The sequence below is a fragment of the Engystomops pustulosus genome, chromosome 8, assembly GCF_040894005.1.
Source record: "Engystomops pustulosus chromosome 8, aEngPut4.maternal, whole genome shotgun sequence".
NCBI lineage: Eukaryota > Metazoa > Chordata > Amphibia > Anura > Leptodactylidae > Engystomops > Engystomops pustulosus.
Window position 1 is genome coordinate 30352154 of NC_092418.1, and position 21368 is coordinate 30373521.

At 43.8% G+C, this 21368-nt stretch overlaps 1 protein-coding gene across 1 annotated transcript; it reads right to left on the minus strand.

The window, feature by feature from the left end:
- Positions 1-302: 302 nt before the first annotated feature.
- PMS2 (PMS1 homolog 2, mismatch repair system component) lies at positions 303-21326 on the minus strand. The gene is made up of 15 exons (XM_072120493.1): positions 21139-21326; positions 19594-19733; positions 19033-19119; positions 17985-18087; positions 16618-16801; positions 16277-16447; positions 15191-15288; positions 14459-14558; positions 13782-13866; positions 13463-13615; positions 5294-6092; positions 4041-4208; positions 1628-1728; positions 1279-1448; positions 303-1061 (listed from the first exon to the last, which is right to left on the minus strand). The coding sequence occupies exons 1-15, from the start codon at positions 21150-21152 to the stop codon at positions 921-923; spliced, it is 2514 nt and encodes an 837-aa protein (XP_071976594.1). The 5' UTR covers positions 21153-21326; the 3' UTR covers positions 303-920.
- Positions 21327-21368: the final 42 nt, after the last annotated feature.

Here is a 21368-nt window from a genome sequence, read left to right on the forward strand (position 1 = left end):
GAGAGTACAAGGCTCAAATATAGGGGTGTTCCTGGATGTGTCAGTCCTCATAAATGGATATTAATGTACGATTTCAATAAAGATTATTTATGATGACTATTTTATGGTTTCCGATTTCTCATGCACGTGACAGGTGTTTATAGAACAGTAGAAATAACTATATATGAGCAGTTAACCCCATAATGATCATTTGGTGATGGAAAAATCACACATAAAAACAAATATAAATACAAATAAAATACAGATTCAATGAGGACACAAACAACACTTTCTATATATAAAATTTTTTTTATTTACAATTATCAACATGTATACAATAAAACATGAAAAAACTGGGTTGTATAAAATTATATTCTATAAAGCAGTGATTGCAAACCTTTTACAGACACGAACTACAATAAACCCCCACTTGACTAACCTCCTGGGCTAACTGAGACTACTGGAGGGGGCGAAGGCCGGCGGCACACGTGGCGTTTTGAACCCGTTTTTGGGCCGTTTTTAAGCAGTCCATTAAAAACGCATACGTTTTTGAAAACACATCCATTTTTGACCTGTTTTAATTAAGATAATTGGTAAAACCGGTCAAAAATGGATGCAAGCATTTTTCAAAAACGCATGTGGTTTTTATCGGACTGCTTAAAAACAGCCCAAAAACAGGTTCAAAGTGCCCGCGGACTAAGAGTGCGGTCTGGCAAATTATGCTGGGGCACCAGCCCATGTGCCCACTAGAGAGGGCTCAAAGTGCCACCTCTGGCACCCGTGCCATAGGTTTCCTACCACTGTTATAGGGTATAGCTTAAAATACAGTCTGGCATGGGATAAAACAAATAGTTTCTACTGCTGCTGTAACACGTAACCATAAAAGCCATATTTTTGCCCCTAGTTTTATGCATATCCTGTCCCACTGTGCCCACGCTTACTCAGAAGTCAATCATATCCAGGCTGGCGAGGTGCCTCATTGTTGGCCGCCCATGGGGACAGTTCCATGGCTGCTCAATTTCTCCCATATGTGCCACCAGTTTCTTCATTTCGTGAGTAGTTAAGGCTGTTCCAATCATCACCTGTAGCCAAAAAAAAGGACCATTAAATCCTATACTGTGTACTGTGACATCTACTCTTACATAAACATGAAATTGGCTAGAAATGAGTTTATCAGTACCTCGGCCAGCACATCTACCCTTGAGGACCCATTGTTCCATTTGGCTATGGATAGCTCATTAGTTAACAACATATATAGAATTTCTAGCCCAATAACTGAAGAAGATACAGCTTGCTTACAGATTTCCTGCACGCTCTTGAGGCAAACATCTGCCGTACTCGAGATGGTCTACACATCACCCCTGGACAGTCACTCAGCATGAAGATGAGTTCCTCTATGTCCTGTTGGCCGAAGGTCCAATTTTTACTTGTTGGTAAAGAAACTAATTTTACTCTTTCCATGATGGGAGCTGAAGAAAAAAAACAGTTATTAACAGCTATTAAGGTCATCATCAGCGGAACATAATATGCAAGGTAGCCCACGGTCCAAGGCATGCCACCAGAGCTACCCACAACAGTAACCTAATATAATCATCTACAGATGAAAAATGACTGGGGAACATAGAGAAGAAGAATGAGAGATACGTACCATCTTCATCAAAGATAAAATCAAAGCCATTTTTCTTGAATATTTCTATATTGTCTATCAGAACTATTTCATTCACAGCAGTTAAATGAAGTTTCTGTGGCCTGAAATCACAAATGCAAAAAAGTAATATATAAATGTCAGCAAGCATGATGCATGGTATTGTTAGTTAATAAAGAACTAGTTTTAACATGATGGATATTAACAAAAAAACCCCCACCAAAATAATAAGTAAAAGTCAGCAAGTACTTTACAGTAACTACTCTGCATGGTTAAAGCTGACACCAGGGCCGCATCTGCCATGAGGCGAGATGAAAATCTCGCCTCAGGCGGCGGATGCCAGAGCTCTGCGTGAGGCGGTGAAATTTGGGGCCATAATGTGGGCGATTCGGGTGGCGATTGCCGCCCGAATCGCCCACATGAAAAATCAATCGCACCTGTCTCTTTAAGAGACAGACGCGAATGAAGTACAGAGCGGCGCCGGCACAGACCCTTCTGTCCGTGCCGCTCTGTTGCTCTGGAGGACTCAGGCAGTGTGTGATGACGTCACACCGCCTGCGTCCCTTCACAGAGCACAAGCCAGCCGAAGACCCGGGAAGAAGACGCGAACGCCGGCGGGGGAGCGTGACAGGAGTCAATGTGAGTGGATTGCTTTATTATTTTTATAAAAGGCAGGCTGTATTCCTAAATAAACGGGGGGGCTGTATAGCTAAATAAACGGGGGGGGGGGGGGGTCTGTATAGCTAAATAAACGGGGGGGGCTGTATATCTAAATAAAAGGGGGGGGGGCTGTATATCTAAATAAAAGGGGGGGGGCTGTATATCTAAATAAACGGGGGGCTGTATATCTAAATAAACGGGGGGGGGCTGTATATCTAAATAAACGGGGGGCTGTATATCTAAGAAAATGGGGGGGCTGTATATCTAAGAAAATGGGGGGGGCTGTATATCTAAGAAAATGGGGGGGCTTTATATCTAAGAAAATGGGAGCTGCTTATTTTAAAATAAGGGAGCTGTATATTATATAATATGGGAGGTGAGCTGGACATTATGTAACCTGGGGATGGTTTATATGGGGTACTGTATGTAATTTAAGTAAGTGGGGGCATGATTTAAATAAAATTTGGGGTGGTAAATCTGTATATAGTTAAACGTGACAGAATCTGGATATATATCGGTCAGATTTTAATTAAACTATAGGATCTGTATATAATTTAATTGGGGGAGAGGAGCTTATATTATAAATTTTTAAATAAATGAAGAAGGGATTCTATATCCCCTCTGTGTGTATGGGGGGTGGGGGGGGGCAGAGTGGTCCGTCGTGTCATGAGAGGTGTACAGTATATGATTTAGGAGCGCTGTTATTTCGGTGAATATATACTGTAAGTGACTGTGGTATATTATTGGTGCAGAGATGTGGTGCTGGGAGCTGAAGACATCTGCAAGCAAATTCAACAGTCCTGGGTGGGAGAAGACGTAATGATGTCATCTTCCTGAGGGAGCAGATCATCACCTGTGAGGTACTAGATGCCACTATTGTCTGTGTCACTGACCGGCTAGTGGTACCACGTGTGGTGTCACAGAGGGCCAGTTACTAATTTTAAGTAATGTTTTTAGCATTTTTTTTTAACAGGTTGTAAATCCTTTTTAAAAATGTGGAAATAAATTCAGTGGGCGGAACATATCCTGGAAGTGGGGGGGGGGGGTCTGGTGTTGTGGCGTGGGGGGGGCGTCATTTTAATTTTCGCCTCAGGCAGCAAAAACCCTAGAATCGGCCCTGGCTGACACCTATGTACACATAGCTTGTGATTGCAATTTAGTTTCTTTTTATGTACCAAAAACCTCTCTTTTCCTCAGACAATGTCTAGTACTTCAGATGAGCTTCATTCACATTCAAATATCTGCAATACCAGACACAGCCTGTGGAGGAGCTACAGGCAGACAGTGCATCAACTGCAAGTGACTAAAGCTCATACGATCAACAGCACAATGTGGCCATTCAGCTTATAGCCGAAAGGCATTTTAATCAATTTACTCAAAGGGGTTTTCCACTTTTTGGGACTCTGCTTGACTGGACATCTCAGGGGTTCCAAGGACCTAGTTCAGCCAACGAGTAGCCTCCACTGAACAGGCTACAACACAGAGAGTGAAACGTCCTGGAAAACCAAAGTGATGTCCCACGGTCCAAGGAGGCCATCGATTGGATGAAGTGGTCCAGTGATTCCCCCTGAAACTTTTGACGGTTCCGGACTGACATCTGGAAGTTCTATAGTGACACCGGAACCAGAAAATGGAGCAGGGTAAATCATGTGTCCCCCCCCCCTCCCATCCCAACCCTCTTTAAGTCAATGGCCACTATTGAATTTTCTTTGCCCCAATATCATGATGGAATATCAATAAATGATTGTATACGTACATGATAAGCCTCTGTCCTTGAAGGACCGTATTCTGCTGTAACATCTCAAAGTTATACTTCTCATCAGTTGCGTGCTGGTCAATGATGAAGAGGTCAGAGTCTAGTTTGGCGATGATGAACCCCAGATTGAACTGTCCAATAATGTCCATCTTAGAAAACATTTCTTTGCTGTAAATCAAGAAAAAATTCCAGCATTCCTTACATTTATAGGCAAACTAAAAGATATACACAGCATTCCCATGGGTCATTACTAATATGCATACATTGAGACTTTGGCCTGGGGGCTAAGGATGGATCCCAGTGCTCCATGTAGTTAGAAACAACCACCTTGGAAAGTCCTGTGTTTTGCAATAGTGTATCTGAGCTAGCTTTAGGTGTTGGCTGATGACTAATCTAATATGGTCAAACCGAGCCAATTATAAAGATATTCCGCTTTAGTCATTCATGCAATAAAACATTTACAAAAATGTCTGAAGATTCCCGCAAAAGTGAAACATACGAGCGACTATGTTATAATCATCAAGAAAATGTGCAAAAGAAATTATGTCCTTAGTTGTGGGAACAAAGACAGAACTCATACTGATCACATTGTTGTATTATATGTTATAAAATTATAAGATGGCACAAGATGCGCAAATATCCACAATTTGTCAGCTGATCAGACACAGTCTGCTAGATGTATGTATACAGAACCCCAGGGGCGTAACTACAGTTGTAGCAGCCATTGTGGGGCCGATATTGTCAGGGGGCCCCATCACTTGACCTGCCACACTAAAGAGTGGAGGATGTGCACCATTATATACATAATATGCTGCACATTGTACAGTATAATATGTATATAACATATATGTGATGTATATATGATTTATGTGTATATGGTGTGTACACATGCTGTATGTTAGTATATGGATTTGTATGTGTGTATATGCTCTATATGTGTACACATTAGTGTATAAATGTGTGAGTAATTTGCATGTGTGATCATATAAGTATGTATATTTGTTAATTGGGAAGGGGGGCTCCATGCAGAAGCCTGCTATGTGGCCCAGCCTCTCCTAGTTACGCCAATGCATATCCCCATGTTCCCTTTCAGCTATCCCATGAATACAGCTGGTGTGTTAAGATCTTGAAGATCCTCTCTGGGCATCTATATAATATACCAGGAATAGTAATGTCTAAGGAATTGCAGATCTCAGCATACCATTAGTTCAATCAGGATAATATAGCTATTAGTAATATAACCCCAGTCATACCTGATCTCTTTTCTAAGCTCATCTTCTGCCGCTTGATTCTCTCCAGGACTGATCTTTGCCCGGAATCTCCGGAACATTTCCGATTCTTCCATTTGTTGTCTTTGCTTATTTAATTTTTCCATTTGTTTGATCAGACGCCACATTGAGAAATTTAAAGGTACAGTCTTCTTCCGAATATGAACTGGTGCATCCACCGAATCAGGTTCTTTGCGTTTGACAGACGTCTCTAGTTTCAGACGCTTGTAATTCGGAGTGGGAATATTATCTTCTTGGTCTATGTCGAGATTCTCGGATAGGATCGTAGCTTGTACATTAGAAGGTTTACACGCTGACGGAGATTCTACCTCTTCAGTTTTTACAAGGGTCTCTGTTGAGGACGTCAAGCAGTCAGTGCTTACACAGCAGGACAAGTTAGGGGCGAGGTTGCCAATTTCACCATCAGAATTATTGACAGTAGTCACAGTCATGTCACAGTCAATTTCAGTGCCAATTTGGTTACTGGAAGATCGCTGGGTTTCAACAGTTTCCTTTATTTCGCCAACATCTGAAACTGTTTTAGCGAAACTGGTTTGAACTTTTGGTGAAGTGTTAAAAAAGGCCTGTAGCTTCCTTTGAGCAGGAGAGGAGCTCTGCGTCTGCCCCTTCTCAGTCTTTGCCTTGGCTGGACTGCTCATTGATCTCTGGCTGTTGGAGAAGGCCTCCCTGAGCTTAGAGACTGCAAGCGCTCCTCTGTCTGATAAATTCGACTGTTCTGCTCTTGGACCATCTGCTTCTTCTGCACTTGATCTTCTAAAATTACCTGCAAAATTAAAAAAAGGTCACTTAAACTTATCACTTTTATATGAACTACTGAGGGGATAACTGCACTTTACAGTATCTCAATAACAATATGACGTAAAAGGACACCAGTTAGGACGATTTGGGTCACTAAAACACCCACAGGCACTTATGGACGCATGGTTTAGTGTCTGAAATAGGACTTTAATTAGTCCCTCTATTAAAAAACTTTTATACTTGCCTTGCTCCAGAGCTCCCTGCACAGTCACACAGTGAAGCCGACGTACTACACCATAGCTCCACTGCGCATGAAGCTAGGGTGTACTGCTCCGGTTTCCCTGAAGCACTGCGCAGGTATAGAGAGCACCAGAGATTAATCAAATCCATATCGGTGTATGTTTTTTGTTTTTTTATAGCGGGCACAGAGCGACTAGTTAAAGCGCGATTTGGGACACTAATCCACTGGAGGACCATAAGGTCTTTTTTAAAGGAATTTCATACAAGTTTTTTATGGTTAACCATAAGTTGACTATCTGTATGCAGGCTGCCAGACAGTGCAGTTTGCAGTCTGTAGTCAGAGGGAGGGGGGAGGACATAGAAAAATTCAACATATAACATCCTAGGGCACCCTTCCCCCTCTGACTACAGACTGCAAGCTGAACTGTCTGGCAGCCTGCATATGGACAACTCACAGTCAACCATTAGAGCCAAGTTTGTAAATGAGGGCATTCTTCAATTGTGCACCATGAGTGCTTGGTCATATTATTTTGGGATTTGTATAGACAGATGGGAGATGGAAGGAATAAAGTAACAGATTCACTTTTATGGGAATATGCAAGGCCAAAAGAAGTGAATGCAGAGCCGAACATGCATGAGCACTGATGTATGTACAGGGTGTGACACAGTCAGGGGTTTGTTGCTGGATGGGAGGTATTATCCTCTCAGCTTGTGTTGCTCAGAGTAATGCAGCAAGCTGAAATCAAGCACCGGACCAAACTTCAAGCACCGGTCCAAACCGGGTTTTCAGGGTGTTCCAGCTAACAAAGCTGAGCTGGAAGTGTGCACAAGAGAGTGGAATGAGCTCTAGTCTCGGAGGGAGAAGCTTGTTCCAAGAGCAAACACGTGTCCTGTCTAGGAGGACAGGTTGGCTGTTTTGGACTTTAAATGGACTAAGTGCTATGCAGCAGTTTCTGCAAGGTGTGAACTTACACCAACAATTTGGACTATTTGTGAAGACCCTGCTACTGGGTGAGAAGGCCAAGCCTGGTCTGTATGTTTATGTTTTAAACAAGCATGAAGACAATGCTGGATTTTTGTTCCATTTGTTTTGTGGTGTGAATAAACACTGAACTGAACTGAGAACTGTCTCTTTCCCTCTGTCTGCGACCGCTACCTAGCTTATACCTGAGCAATACCCCACAATTGGTGGCTTGGAGCGGGCAAAACGCAGTGAGGGTGGTGCAAAACCGGAGTTTTTTTTCTGGGCACCACTGCATGTCGTGGATTAAACCTGCAAAGTTTCAGCTAGCATCACCGGACAAGATGGAGGAGCTGATTAAACAACTTGTGCAAGCTAATGTTCAACAGCAGATGGCACACTCTGAGGCTATGCAGGCCCAGCAACAGACTAACGACTTACTGCTACAACAAATAAAGGCGCTGCGTGAGACTCCAACAGTGGTGACCCAGCTACAGCCTGCGGCCAGAGAGAGAGTCCGAACTGCGCTGAGAAAGCTGACAGCGGAGGATGACGTAGAGGCCTTCCTGGCGGTGTTCGAGAGAACGGCAGAGCGTGAGGGGCTGCAGCCTGACCAGTGGGCTGAAGTGGTGGCCCCGTTCCTGACTGGCGATGCGTTAAAGGCATATTTTGACCTCACTCAGGAGGATGCCCTGGACTACAAGAAGTTGAAAGGTGAGATCCTGGCACGCATGGGAGTCAATGTTTATGTGCGGGCCCAACGTGTATATCAGTGGGGGTTTGTGGAATCCCGAGCTGCCAGGTCTCAAGCTTATGACCTACTGCACCTGGTAAAAAGGTGGCTTCAGCCTGAGACTTTAACCCCAGCCCAAATAGTGGAGAGGGTGGTGGTAGACCGTTTTGTGCGCACTCTGCCGGTTGCCATTCAGCGCTGGGTAGGTCAAGGTGACCCAGGTAATTTAGACCAGCTGGTTGGTCTGGTCGAACGTTATATAGCCACCCAGGACTTTGTGCGGGACTGTACCCCTACGCGTAAGCCACCCCGTCCCTCACCCCCACTTGCAGTGACTGAGGAAAAGCCCCGACCTTCTGCTGGGAGTAGCTCCCCAACGATGTCCAAACAACGTTCCACAAAGATTCGTGAGATCCCCACACTCCGCTGTTGGCGCTGTCATGTCCTGGGACATATGGCTGCAAATTGCCCCTTGGCCTCCGAACCTATGGACTGTGGGTACGCTCGCCGTACTTCCTTCTATGCACGGCCTGTATGTACCGCTGACGTCCTGGATGCAGATAGGGCACCTCCCATGTGCCCAGTGTCCGTTGATGGGTGCAGGGCTAATGCATTACTTGACTCAGGGAGCCTAGTGACCATAGTACGGGATACCCTGGCGCTACCCTCTCAGTTCACTAGTCGCAAGGTTCGAGTATTGTGTATTCATGGAGACTTAAAAGATTATCCAACCGCACTGGTGGTCATAAAAACACCTGCTGGGAGGAAAGTCCACGAGGTGGCAGTAGCATCAAATCTGCCCTATGACCTAATTATAGGAAGAGACTTTCCATTATTCTCTGCACTATGGCCATCGTTACTGTATGTCAGTCCCCAGGGGTCAGGGAGAGCAATAGCTGAAGGTCATGTTCCAGACCTAGAACCAGAACCTTGGGAACCCGAGGCGGAAGGGCCAGCGGTAGGGGTGACCGCCACTTCGGTGGATGATGGGGAGACACTACCAATGAATGTAATGGTTGGGGAAGTAGAGGACTTGCCGCCAGGCCCTGAATTGTCAGACTTAAACGTCTCTGGTGACAATTTTGGTACGGCGCAACTCCGGGACCAGACTCTGTCCCGAGCCTGGGGGAATGTGTTAATGGTTGAAGGTGAGCCACAACAACCAGGAGCTGAGGCAGTTTTTCCTCGTTTTGTGGTTCACCATAATTTACTGTATCGGGTCACCCAACTACGGGGTGAGAATGTTGAACAATTAATAGTGCCTCAGGCATATCGTAGGATGGTACTGGATCTTGCTCACCAACATGTTTTAGGTGGACACCTTGGGCCGCAGAAAACCCAGGACCGTATACTACAGCGATTTTACTGGCCCAGTGTGTTCAAAGAGGTGGAAGAGTTTTGTAAGTCCTGTCCGACCTGTCAAATAACTAGCCCCCAGCAGCACTTCCGCAGTCCCCTAGTACCCCTCCCAATTATCGAGGTACCTTTTGAGAGAATTGCCATGGACCTTGTGGGTCCAGTACCTAAATCTGCTAGGGGTCACCAACATATTTTAGTTGTCCTTGACTACGCAACCCGGTATCCAGAAGCAGTGCCACTGCGTCATACCTCTGCCAAACTTATAGCTAAGGAGTTAATGGAGATGTTTTCAAGGGTTGGGATACCTAAGGAGATTCTGACAGACCAGGGAACTCCCTTCATGTCGAAGGTCATGAAGGAACTCTGCAAGTTGCTGGGGATTAAACAGTTAAGGACTTCAGTTTACCACCCCCAAACAGACGGCCTGGTGGAGAGATTTAATCAAACTTTGAAAAATATGCTGAAAAGAGCAGTGTCCAAGGATGGAAGGGACTGGGATCTGCTTCTGCCCTATCTTATGTTCGCAGTGCGAGAGGTGCCCCAGGCCTCTACTGGGTTCTCGCCCTTTGAATTACTATATGGCAGACATCCCCGAGGTTTGCTGGACGTGGCCAAAGAGGCATGGGAGCAACAGCCCACTCCGCATAAGAGTGTCATTGAATATGTCACTAAGATGCAGGAGCGGATGGAGACAGTGTTGCCCCTTGTCAGGGAACATATGGAGGCGGCTCAGCGAGCCCAGAGTCAGGTCTACAATAGAGTAGCCAAGGTGCGGAGCTTTAACCCAGGAGACAGAGTCTTGGTTTTAGTACCAACGGTAGACAGTAAGTTCCTCGCAAGGTGGCAAGGCCCTTACGAAATTCTGGAAAAGGTAAGCAATGTAAATTACAAGGTACATCAGCCAGGGCGACGGAAGCCAGAGCAGGTCTACCATGTCAATTTGCTAAAGCCTTGGAGAGATAGGGAGACCTGCGTTGGGAGCACCCCACAGCCGGTATGTTTAGGGGAAGGGAAACCAGTACCTCCAACTGTTCCCGGGGAAGCGGCTGCCACGGTGCGCATTGCTGACAGCCTTTCCCCTAAACAGGCTCAAGAGGCCAAGGAGTTCATTAGTCGGAACACGGACGTGTTCTCTGACCTCCCTGGACGTACTTCCGTAATCCAACATGACATTGTCACGGAGCCCCAGGCAAAAGTCCGGCTAAAGCCGTACCGGGTGCCCGAAGCTCGGCGACAAGCCATCACGGAGGAAGTACAGTTGATGCTGCGGCTGGACGTAATTGAAGAGTCAAGAAGTGAGTGGGCAAGCCCAATAGTTTTGATACCCAAACCAGATGGGACGCTACGTTTCTGTAACGATTTTCGTAAACTGAACGAAGTGTCCAAATTTGATGCTTATCCCATGCCCCGGGTGGACGAGCTAATTGAGCGCTTAGGACGGGCCAGGTATTTTTCTACCTTGGACCTCACTAAAGGGTACTGGCAAGTGCCCTTGACGGAGGCTGCCAAGGAGAAAACTGCCTTTATCACACCTGAGGGACTATTTCAGTATAAAGTGTTACCCTTTGGCCTGCATGGCGCCCCGGCCACGTTCCAGCGTTTAATGGACATTGTGCTTCGTCCACATCGGCGTTACGCGTCAGCGTACCTCGATGATATTGTCATTTTCAGTGCTGACTGGGAGAGTCATCTGGCAAAAGTGCAGGCTGTAGTAGACTCCCTCCGTAGGGCCGGGCTAACTGCTAACCCAAAGAAATGTGCCATAGGGCTAGAGGAGGCACGGTACTTAGGCTATATCATTGGGCGTGGAGTCATCAAACCCCAGATGAATAAGGTAGAGGCAATACGGAGTTGGCCACGACCTGTCACCACCAGGCAAATAAAGTCATTCCTGGGGATGGTGGGGTATTATATGAGATTTATTCCCCATTTTGCTACTGTAGCGGCTCCATTGACAGGGCTCCTGAAGGGACGTAAGACAGTGATGGTTCGCTGGAATGACCAAGCGGAGAAGGCTTTTTCCGCTTTGAAGTCGGCCTTGTGCGGGTCACCAGTCCTGGTGACACCCGACTTCCAGAGGGAGTTTGTAGTACAGACCGATGCCTCTGAAGTGGGCCTCGGTGCTGTACTATCTCAGGAAATTAATGGGGAAGAGCATCCTGTTGGGTTCCTGAGTCGCAAGCTCACCCCAGCCGAAACCAGGTACAGTATAGTGGAGAGGGAGTGCCTAGCCATCAAGTGGGCACTCGAGTCTCTCCGCTATTATCTGTTGGGGAGGAAGTTCCGACTGGTGACTGACCATTCACCTCTCAAGTGGATGAGCCAGGCCAAGGAGAGGAATGCTCGGGTCACCAGATGGTTCTTGTCTCTACAGAACTTCAAATTCACAGTGGAACACAGAGCAGGCCGACTACAGGGGAATGCAGATGCCCTGTCCCGGGTGCACTGTCTGGCGAGTGTTCATCCCCTCAAGGTTGAACAAAGGGAGGGGGTATGTGACACAGTCAGGGGTTTGTTGCTGGATGGGAGGTATTATCCTCTCAGCTTGTGTTGCTCAGAGTAATGCAGCAAGCTGAAATCAAGCACCGGACCAAACTTCAAGCACCGGTCCAAACCGGGTTTTCAGGGTGTTCCAGCTAACAAAGCTGAGCTGGAAGTGTGCACAAGAGAGTGGAATGAGCTCTAGTCTCGGAGGGAGAAGCTTGTTCCAAGAGCAAACACGTGTCCTGTCTAGGAGGACAGGTTGGCTGTTTTGGACTTTAAATGGACTAAGTGCTATGCAGCAGTTTCTGCAAGGTGTGAACTTACACCAACAATTTGGACTATTTGTGAAGACCCTGCTACTGGGTGAGAAGGCCAAGCCTGGTCTGTATGTTTATGTTTTAAACAAGCATGAAGACAATGCTGGATTTTTGTTCCATTTGTTTTGTGGTGTGAATAAACACTGAACTGAACTGAGAACTGTCTCTTTCCCTCTGTCTGCGACCGCTACCTAGCTTATACCTGAGCAATACCCCACAAGGGGCTTACAGTTTTTTATTGTACTCTCAGCCATCTGACACTTATCCCCAATGCTGTAGATCTTTAATGGGACCCCCTATAGGGGTTTTATTGCAATTCTTTTTTATCTGTAATTCATACACCTCTTCCGAGGTTGAAAATTAGCTAGAGCCTGCAACTCCAGCTCAGATGCTACAGAGATTATGGACTATATTTTAATTTAAAAATATGCTTAAAGCCATACTAATAATATCCATGTATCCTGGCAGCAAAATCCTGTTGTCAAAAATACTGCAAAGCCCAAAAATTTTTTACAATACGGTAATTTGTTGAATACATAAAGATGAGAAAACACAGGATGGCAACATTAAACTTGCTGGTTAAATTATCTCTACGTGTTAAGGCTTTATATAGGAGCTGACACTTTCTGAAATGTCTTCTATAGTAAATATAAGTATTTCCTGTAAACTAAACAACACTGAAGATTCTTTTCTCAAGCATTTTGCTGTCCTTTCAAATATTCTCTCTAGACATCAATGAAAAAAACTGGATCTCCAAGTATCAATCCATGGCTGCCAATTCATTATATCCAATTCTAGGAGGAACGATGGAAGAATTTTTTCTGTGCTGAGATATAAGGAGCTCCATGATTGTTGTACATCATGAAACCAAATGTACTTAGTAAAGCAGACATGTCAGGAGGGGTGAAAGGTCTTGTTTCAATGGGTTCTCTATAGAAAATCCCCTGTTAAAATCTCCAACCAATTTTTTTTAAGACCTGGGAGCAATCCAAAGAAAGTGGTTGGAGCCGCAAGATAAACATGTGTCCTGCCTCTCCATGACAGAGCACTCCGACAGTAAATGGGAGTGATGGAGATACTGGAGGACTGTGTTTGGCAATTTGCATCTCTCCCTCCCACTTGTGAGAACAGGTCCCCTGTTCTCTGTATTGCAGGGTATGTGATTGGCGGGGGCCCCAGCAGTGAGACCCTTACTGATCAGCTTGATATGCCCATCCTGTGGATAGGGGCTAAATTGAAAACTTGGTACAACTCCTTTAAATATGATATACATATTGTATTTGATGACAAGGGTTACAAACCTGTGGCATCTGTTAGGTACTGATTCACATTTAACTTATTCACGGTGCTACTGAACATTGCAGAGAGGGAAGTCTTCAATATGGCCAGTAAAAGCTTCTCTTCCTGGAGTAAAATCTGCCTCTTATCTGGAGTGACGTTAATATCAACACATTCTGCAAGAAAGCGCAAACATTTCCAGATGTCCAGAATTTATTGTAGGCGACAACTAAGTTATAGTATCTATATGCGGCATTGCCATAAAGAAGTCTCGTTTCCCATTCTTAACACGACCATGAAAACCCAAATACGGTAACTAATTTGGAGAGTCATAAAACTCACCTGAATTCACACAAATATTGAGAACCACAAATGGATATTGATGTCTGTTGAATGAATGATACACTTCATTCACAATCTTAATAACCTGAGAAATAGAAAGCACAACATCAGTAACAGAATACGGAATGTTAGATCTCACCCGGGTAAAAGCAATTTAAACCTACCAACAAAGTAAAGAATGATAAAACCGGGGACACTTGCCCATAGATCCAGGCACTGTGTCTGTGGCAATCATCTTATATTTGCTATCCAAGGCCTCCTTCCTTCTAAAAATCAACTTATAAAATTATGCTAATGAAGGGTGTTACCAGATCCCCTTTGTGCTTTAACTTTACAGGCTGTTAAACGGTCTCACCTTCCCTCAATGAGAACTATTATCCCCTGATGTAATAACGCTGCAGCAGAGGAAATTTTCAGGAAGATTTATATCTTACCAATATCTTTGTACACACTATGTACCACTGATTTATGGAAATTGTCTTAAAATAGTAGGTAAAACTTTAAAGAGGACCTGTCACCCCCAAAAAGACCCCCACCAACAAATGTGCCCCCCATAATCCTCTCCCCAGCCCCTTTCTCTCATATATATATTATATATATATAGGCTCTTTTATGTAATTGTTCTGTGGTAATGAGGTTCTAAGGTACCTGACTGTGGTGAAAAGAAATCTTTTTACCTTAGCAGGGTCACAGGGTCGCTGGTTGATGAAATAAAATTGCCTGTCCGTGGCACTTCTTCCTACGCCGTGGTCACAGCGAGATACGTATCCTGTAATACTGGAATGAGGGTTATATTCAGGAATGTTTTATCTGTTTTGCAATAGTTTAACTATTTTTGAGCACAGTATTTCTGTGTTATACAATTGTTTCCTGTGTTGTAACACCCGTGAGATTATCTCATTCTTTACTCTAAAACATCCCAGTCCACATTTTGGAGCACCACATGTTTTGCATGCAAGGAATGCAAAACAATGTGGTGCTCATTCCAAAACGCATGCATTTTGGTGGCCATTTAAAAACGCATCAAAAACGCCACATGTAAACGGCGTGCCTGTGGCTTACAGGAGAGGAGCAGGGGGTAGGTGCCGCTCACCCCCGCCCTTCTCCACAGAGATACATGGCGCACGGCACCGTAAAACGGAGAAAGATAGGACATGTACTGAGCGGTACGGCCGTATATACGCCCCCCAACAGTTGTGTGAATGTAGCCTTATTGGAAGCTGCAGATCATGTGGCCTGTGGTACCTGTAAACCTTAGCAAAATAATTCGAATATAGGTGATCCTATATATGGGCGAGTCTATACTTAGACTAAACTTTTAACAGGTTAAGTGGCCAAGCCCTTAAATAATGCATAGGAAGAATACAAGGGTGTCAGAACTAGAGATGGGATGCGACATGATTACTTACGTGTAGAAATCTCCTACTACATCCGAAGGATTCAGTCCATATTCCTCACACACACTTTCACTTGGAGGCAGCTGATTAAAAGGGATCAAAGACTGCAACTGCCAGGGAGAGGAGAGCAGAATCTATATTTATAATGATGTGTAACTAAACAGTTGCTCATATGTCTTAGGCCATGTTCAGACATAGGTGATTTTGCCAATGATTGTCACTTAGACTCAGTTAACTTCTCTGTTTGGTCTTCAGTTATTTTGAGCTAAAACCATACATGGTTTTGGCTCACAAAACAGATACAAGTCTTTTCATTATACCTTTTCTCTGTATAAATCGCTAGAAAGACTTGCACTCTTGATTTTGGCTCAGAATAACTGATACATAACTGAAAAAAATCTACCATTAAAATCAAGCCTAATAAACCAGGGGGCACTTACTTATAGATCCAGGTAAAGTGAATGGGGTAATTTTATTATATTTGTTATCCATGGCCTCCTTCCTTCTAGAATCAACTTTTATAATTATGCTAATGAGGCCAAAAGATCCCCTCTGTGCTGCAGATTCACTGTTCAGGAGCCCCCTCCCCCTATGTGCTGAAAATCTCTGTGCTGCACAGAGGGTCTTTGGTAACACACCCAGTATACTTTCAGGCTCATTAGCATAATTATAAAATGTTGATTTTAGAAGGAAGGAGGTCATGGAGAGCCTTCAGAGACCATCATATGGATTTAAAGAGGTTGTACCATCTACTTAAAGAGGTTTTCAGGCAGTTGCAAAACATGTCCGCTTTCTTTCAAAACACAGCTCCTCTCCTGACCGTTTGATATTACAACTAAGTTCCATTCATCACAATAGCGCTGAGACGCAGTAGTGGCACAAACTATGGTCTAACTAAAGGTTACACTATAGGTGTGGCGCTGTGCATAGGGAATAACTTAAATAGTTGGTATAACCTGTTGAAGTTTTCAGGTTTGTGAATGTAAACTCAAACAGCAAAAGAACATGCTGGAGGCCTAATAACCCTAAACCGGGTCACAGGTTATTTGCCTGTAATCTACGAAACACTTCTCCAGCTACATTTTATAAGTATTTTACCTGTTTCTGTCCAAAAACAGATCCTATATTTTCTTTCACGTTACTCAAAGTGCCACTTGAGCAGACGACGGGTGTCCTTTTCCCTTGGCCCACCTGATTGGTGCAGTTTATCCGCACGCCGGTTGAAATGATACAATAAGCTTGTAGAACCTGAACCATTTTTGCAAACTCCTTTAACACAAAAAAACCCCCATTAAATCAATAAACTTAGATTGTGGCAAGGTAACTTATACTAATATAGTACTGCAATAGAATTGCCTGGAATATGCCTACAGTAACAATGTATCATGATGATTCCATCCGGTAAGGCCTAGTTGGTCTGGTCCCGTTATAGTACACACCTTTTTATTGTTTCGCAGAAATTCCTTGTGCCGCACCGGTAATGTGTAGAAAAGTTGTTGTATGGTGACGGTTGTTCCTTGTTGTCGGGGGAGAGGTGATTTTTGAATGATTTTTCCATTTTGATCAAAAACTAAGCGAGTGCCCACTTTTGCAGTTTTATGGCAGGTGAAAATTGACAAATCACTAAGGGAAAATAAATTACGAGTCATAATAAATTATTAATTAATTACTAAATATCTCTTTTACAACGATTATATGTTCAGAGCTAATGTTTTATGGTTCAATAAAAAGTTTATTGAATAAAAACAGAGTTGTGAAAAATTATAGTAGTATGAACAGTAAAAACAAAGTGCAAGTACTCGGAGACCTACATAGCGGTCAAAATATTCGGGACGCAGCCCCATAATGTAGTCATGAGAAATGGCGAATAACGCAAGTGCAGACACTCAAGGCACCTTTTTACAAAAATAAGTAATATGAACAAACTGGAGGGAAGGGGTTGAGAGGGAGGATAGAGAGGGGGGGGGGGGGGGAAGGTGGGGGCGGGGGGAAAGAGAGGCTCCCCTGGCTCTGCAGGGTCATTGAAACAAGATAAGTGTCTCGGAAAAATGGAAAGATGAAAAATACCTCAATTATGAGGGGTCACCCGTAAGCCATGTGGGAAACAAGTCCGAGTTTCTCCACTGGGTCCATTTCGACCAGGTGGAGAAATGTGTCTCCATCCGGTTACTTCAGAGCTAATGTTTTACCTTTACAGTTGAGATTATGATAAAAGTTACCCGATTTAAAAAAAAAAATCTCTTCTACAGAATGGTAATAATGGTCTGATGGCTTAGGGTACGACTGCTGGGGCACCCACTAAATAGTTGCAGTCACAAGCCGCTGCCCCCCATTTGAATCAAGTGGAAGTCAAGTTGATAGCTGACCACTATACGCAGCTACTGCAAACAGTGGTCAAATACCACAGCTCCTGTAATCTGCCCCTGTAGCTGAAAGGCAAATGATTAGACTCATTTCCTGCACTGAATGCCCGCTCACGTCAACTAATGCCATGGTCTGCCCTGCAAACAAGCCATGTTTCCTGCCTCTGCTTGGTCAGTAAGTGGGTTGTTCCTATATGGTGTCAAACTGAGGTTCCTTGGGCCCACTGGATAAAAAAACATATCATACAAAAAAAGATTGTAGTATTCTCCAAAGTACAGTAGGTTGTTTTTTTTAATGTATATTGGGGCTCTAGTAGCGAGTCCAAACTTGGGCCCCCCTGGAGGATCCTCTGGTTCTCTGTTGGGACAATCTGACATTGCTCCTACAGCGATGATTCTGTAATTTCCCCACTATCCAATACATGTCACATGTAGGGTATTACCTTAATGCACACAATGAGCTTAAAGCTTCTCCTCGAAAACCAAATGTTTCCACATGAACCAGGTCAGAGAAATCCTGCAATTTGGAGGTGTGATGCTTCAAAGCTGAAAGAATGAATATAGGGATTGATATAAAGCAAGATGCAAAAACTATAAGAAAGGAAATCTCCAAAATATTCATTTAAAGGAAATATATAATCAATATCCATCATGATAAACCAGGGACAGTTACTCCTAGATCCAGGCACCGTGACTGTGGGAATCTACTTATATTTCTTATCTATGGCCTCCTTCCTTCTAAAATTACCTTTAAAATCATACTAATGAACCAGAGCTATTACACTGTCCAGAAGAATGTCCCTCTACCACAGTTTGAGATTACAGCAGATTGGGGAAGTGCTGAGGGAACAAGGGGAGGATGAAAACAGTTGAACAGCCAGTGAAATTGTAGCACAGAGGGGCACTTCTAGGTCATTAGTAAAATTTTAAAAGTTAAAAGTCACGATGCCTGGGTCTATGAGTGAGGCTCCTTTCACACAACCTGATTTTTTCGGTTGTATGCTACCCGTGCAGGGCCGTTTCGGTACGGGTAGCTTACAGCCACAAGCATTTCAATGGACAAAACTTCCATCCATATGAATGGACGTATTGCCCCCTGTACTATACATGGGGGGAAAATAAAAAAGTAGTGCTTTCTCTATCTATCCCTGTACGCATGGCCAGGCTGCACTCTCTATGGAGAGGGGATGTATATGAAGGAGGTCTAAGTGTCCCTGTTTATCCTGATGGATTTTGCTGGGAGATTTCCTTTTACTCTTTACAGATGGTCCCTAATCTCAGATACACAGCTCACTGCAAGAGAAAGAAGCAGAAAAAAAACACAAAAGAATTTCTTTAAGGAAGTAGAAAACAAAGTTTACTATTTTCACCTGCACTAGTAATTTCTACTAAAAACTTTCAGTTACACTTTTTTTTTTTTATACTTTTACTCTCCAGTTTGGGTAGAGCGTCAATGTTTATTCCATACATAGATGCACAGCGCTAACTTACTCAAGCCTTCAAAGTTATGTTCTTCAACTCCACAGCCATTATCAGAGACTTCTATCAGTTCAGCTCCATACTCCTTCAGTTTTATGTCTACAGTAAAATTAGAAACATAAATTATTTATTTCAAAACTTCATCTTTACAGGCGACAATAAGGAAATATATGCATCTGTGGGAGGAGAAGAGGAGGAATAATTCTAACAGATTGTTCAAGACAAAGGGCAGGCAGAATTAGCATCACTATGTATTAGATATTATGTCATGTATTTGATTCCTCCATGTTTGTCACTGTAGCCATCTGTTCTACGAGCAATCTGCCTAACCTGATGTTGTCTGGTCCCTTCTTCTACAACGATTATCACCAGATGCTAAATTCCATGTATAAGAAGAACCCCAGGGTATTGCTACATTGTCACAACTTTAGTATCTTATAATGGTTAATGCACATGATTCACTAGACCATTAGCCAATACATAGAGCAGCACGGGTTACTGTCCAACCCTTCTCTCATCAAGGCCTCATAAAGGGGAGCACCTTTACTAGCCAGAATATAGTAAATACCTCACCAATACTAGTAGCTCCGGCATCTATGCTGTTCTCCAGGAGCTCCTTCACGGCAGTGGCAAGACTCAGTACGACTTGGCCAGAGCAGATCTGATGGACAGATTTACGATCGATGGGTTTGATCGCCTTGGCAGGGGCCGTGCTGCAATGTACAACAAAATAAAGTGAATATTTTCCAAATATGTAAAAATGTCTATACAGGGCTATGTGCACATTTATCATATGTCAGGTCAGTGAAGATGCGGACATGAAAAAAGGGCTACACCTCTCCTGACCATGACTAGTGTGTGGTAAGGCTGATATGCGCCTTCACTTCTATACAGCTGAGATGTAATACCAGCACATACCATGGCCAGGTGTGGCGCTGTTTTGGGAAGAAAACAGTTAAAGATTTTTTTTTCTTATCCTTTCAGACACTAGCAATTTTTCTCTTTAGTAGCTCTTGGCTTCCACTAGTCGGTTTATTAGTTTATGCTGAAGTATCCCTTCCAAGTATATTCGGCTGCAAGTTTATGGCTGGATATACATCCCCATAGACACCTATGGCGCCCCGATGCATTACACTGAACACAATGGCCGTGTGGTGCTGTTAACTATGGAGAGGGGAGGGGTGAGCAGCGTTCATACCTCCTCCTCTCCAGCACAATGACAAGTGCTCACCCCGGCAAGCACGTTTGCCTGAATATAGACCAAAAGGGGTAAAACTGCCCCCTCCTGGCATCTGCTACCAGGAGGCCCTTGGGTGGTCATCTAATGTGTAAATCTTGCGTGCCTCTTGTGTATGATAAGGTTACGCTTGCGTTAAGGCCACGTTCACACATGACGTTTACAGCAACTGAGGAAAGGAGATTTACCTAATCACATTACTGTTAACATTTGCGATTACAAAACTCAACATTAACTTGACGTTACCACATACTTTTACATTGTGTTAACATTGCGTTTAAGTGATGTTAACACTGCATTTACATTGTGTTGTGTAAAAGCAAAATGTTAAAAGCAATGTTATAGGCAAGGGCTTTAGCACGTGCAATGTAACCTCAACAAGGGATACTGATTGAAGCCTTTGGATGCATCAAAAAATGCGACACAATCATACACAAGAGGCACGCAGGATTCTAAAATCTGTCCCTCTGTGTTACAATCCCTCTTTCTTTATAAAATCTCTGCTTGCCGTCAGTAAACAGAAACATTTTACTCACATCCAAAGAAAGGAAAAGGAATAAGAACTCATACTTTGCACAGCTGGGAATCTGCTACACTTGCATCCAGTTTGGAAACCCAAAAGTGATAAACTGTAGCAAACTTTACCAGAGCTGAGGTGATTCCCTCAGACATGATTGTAACAAACTCCCAGCTGTGAGAAGTGTCAGGTTTGCAATTTTTGCATAAATGTGTGTAAAGAAAGCTGCAATTCACAGCAAGCAGAGATTTTATATAAGGGCGAGGAATTGAGACAGGAAAGTTGCTGAACTTTTTTATTTTTTATCTTCACATTATGAGCCTCCCATTATGTGAGGGGCTGCACATGTGTATGACTGACTTACCAAGCTGGCTCCATGGCACATTACTGCAAGGAAGGAGAATGTACACAATACCGTCTTATCGTACAGTAAATGATGCAAAATGATGTTCTGGACACAAGACCTCCCGCCTGCTGAGCTGACAGTCGCGCCGCTCACCGCTGCGTCCAATCACATTGCCGGAAGCAATACCGGTTTCGCCATGTTTGATGAGGTCAACCGTCATACCAGTAATAGGAACCATGCCAGTAGTC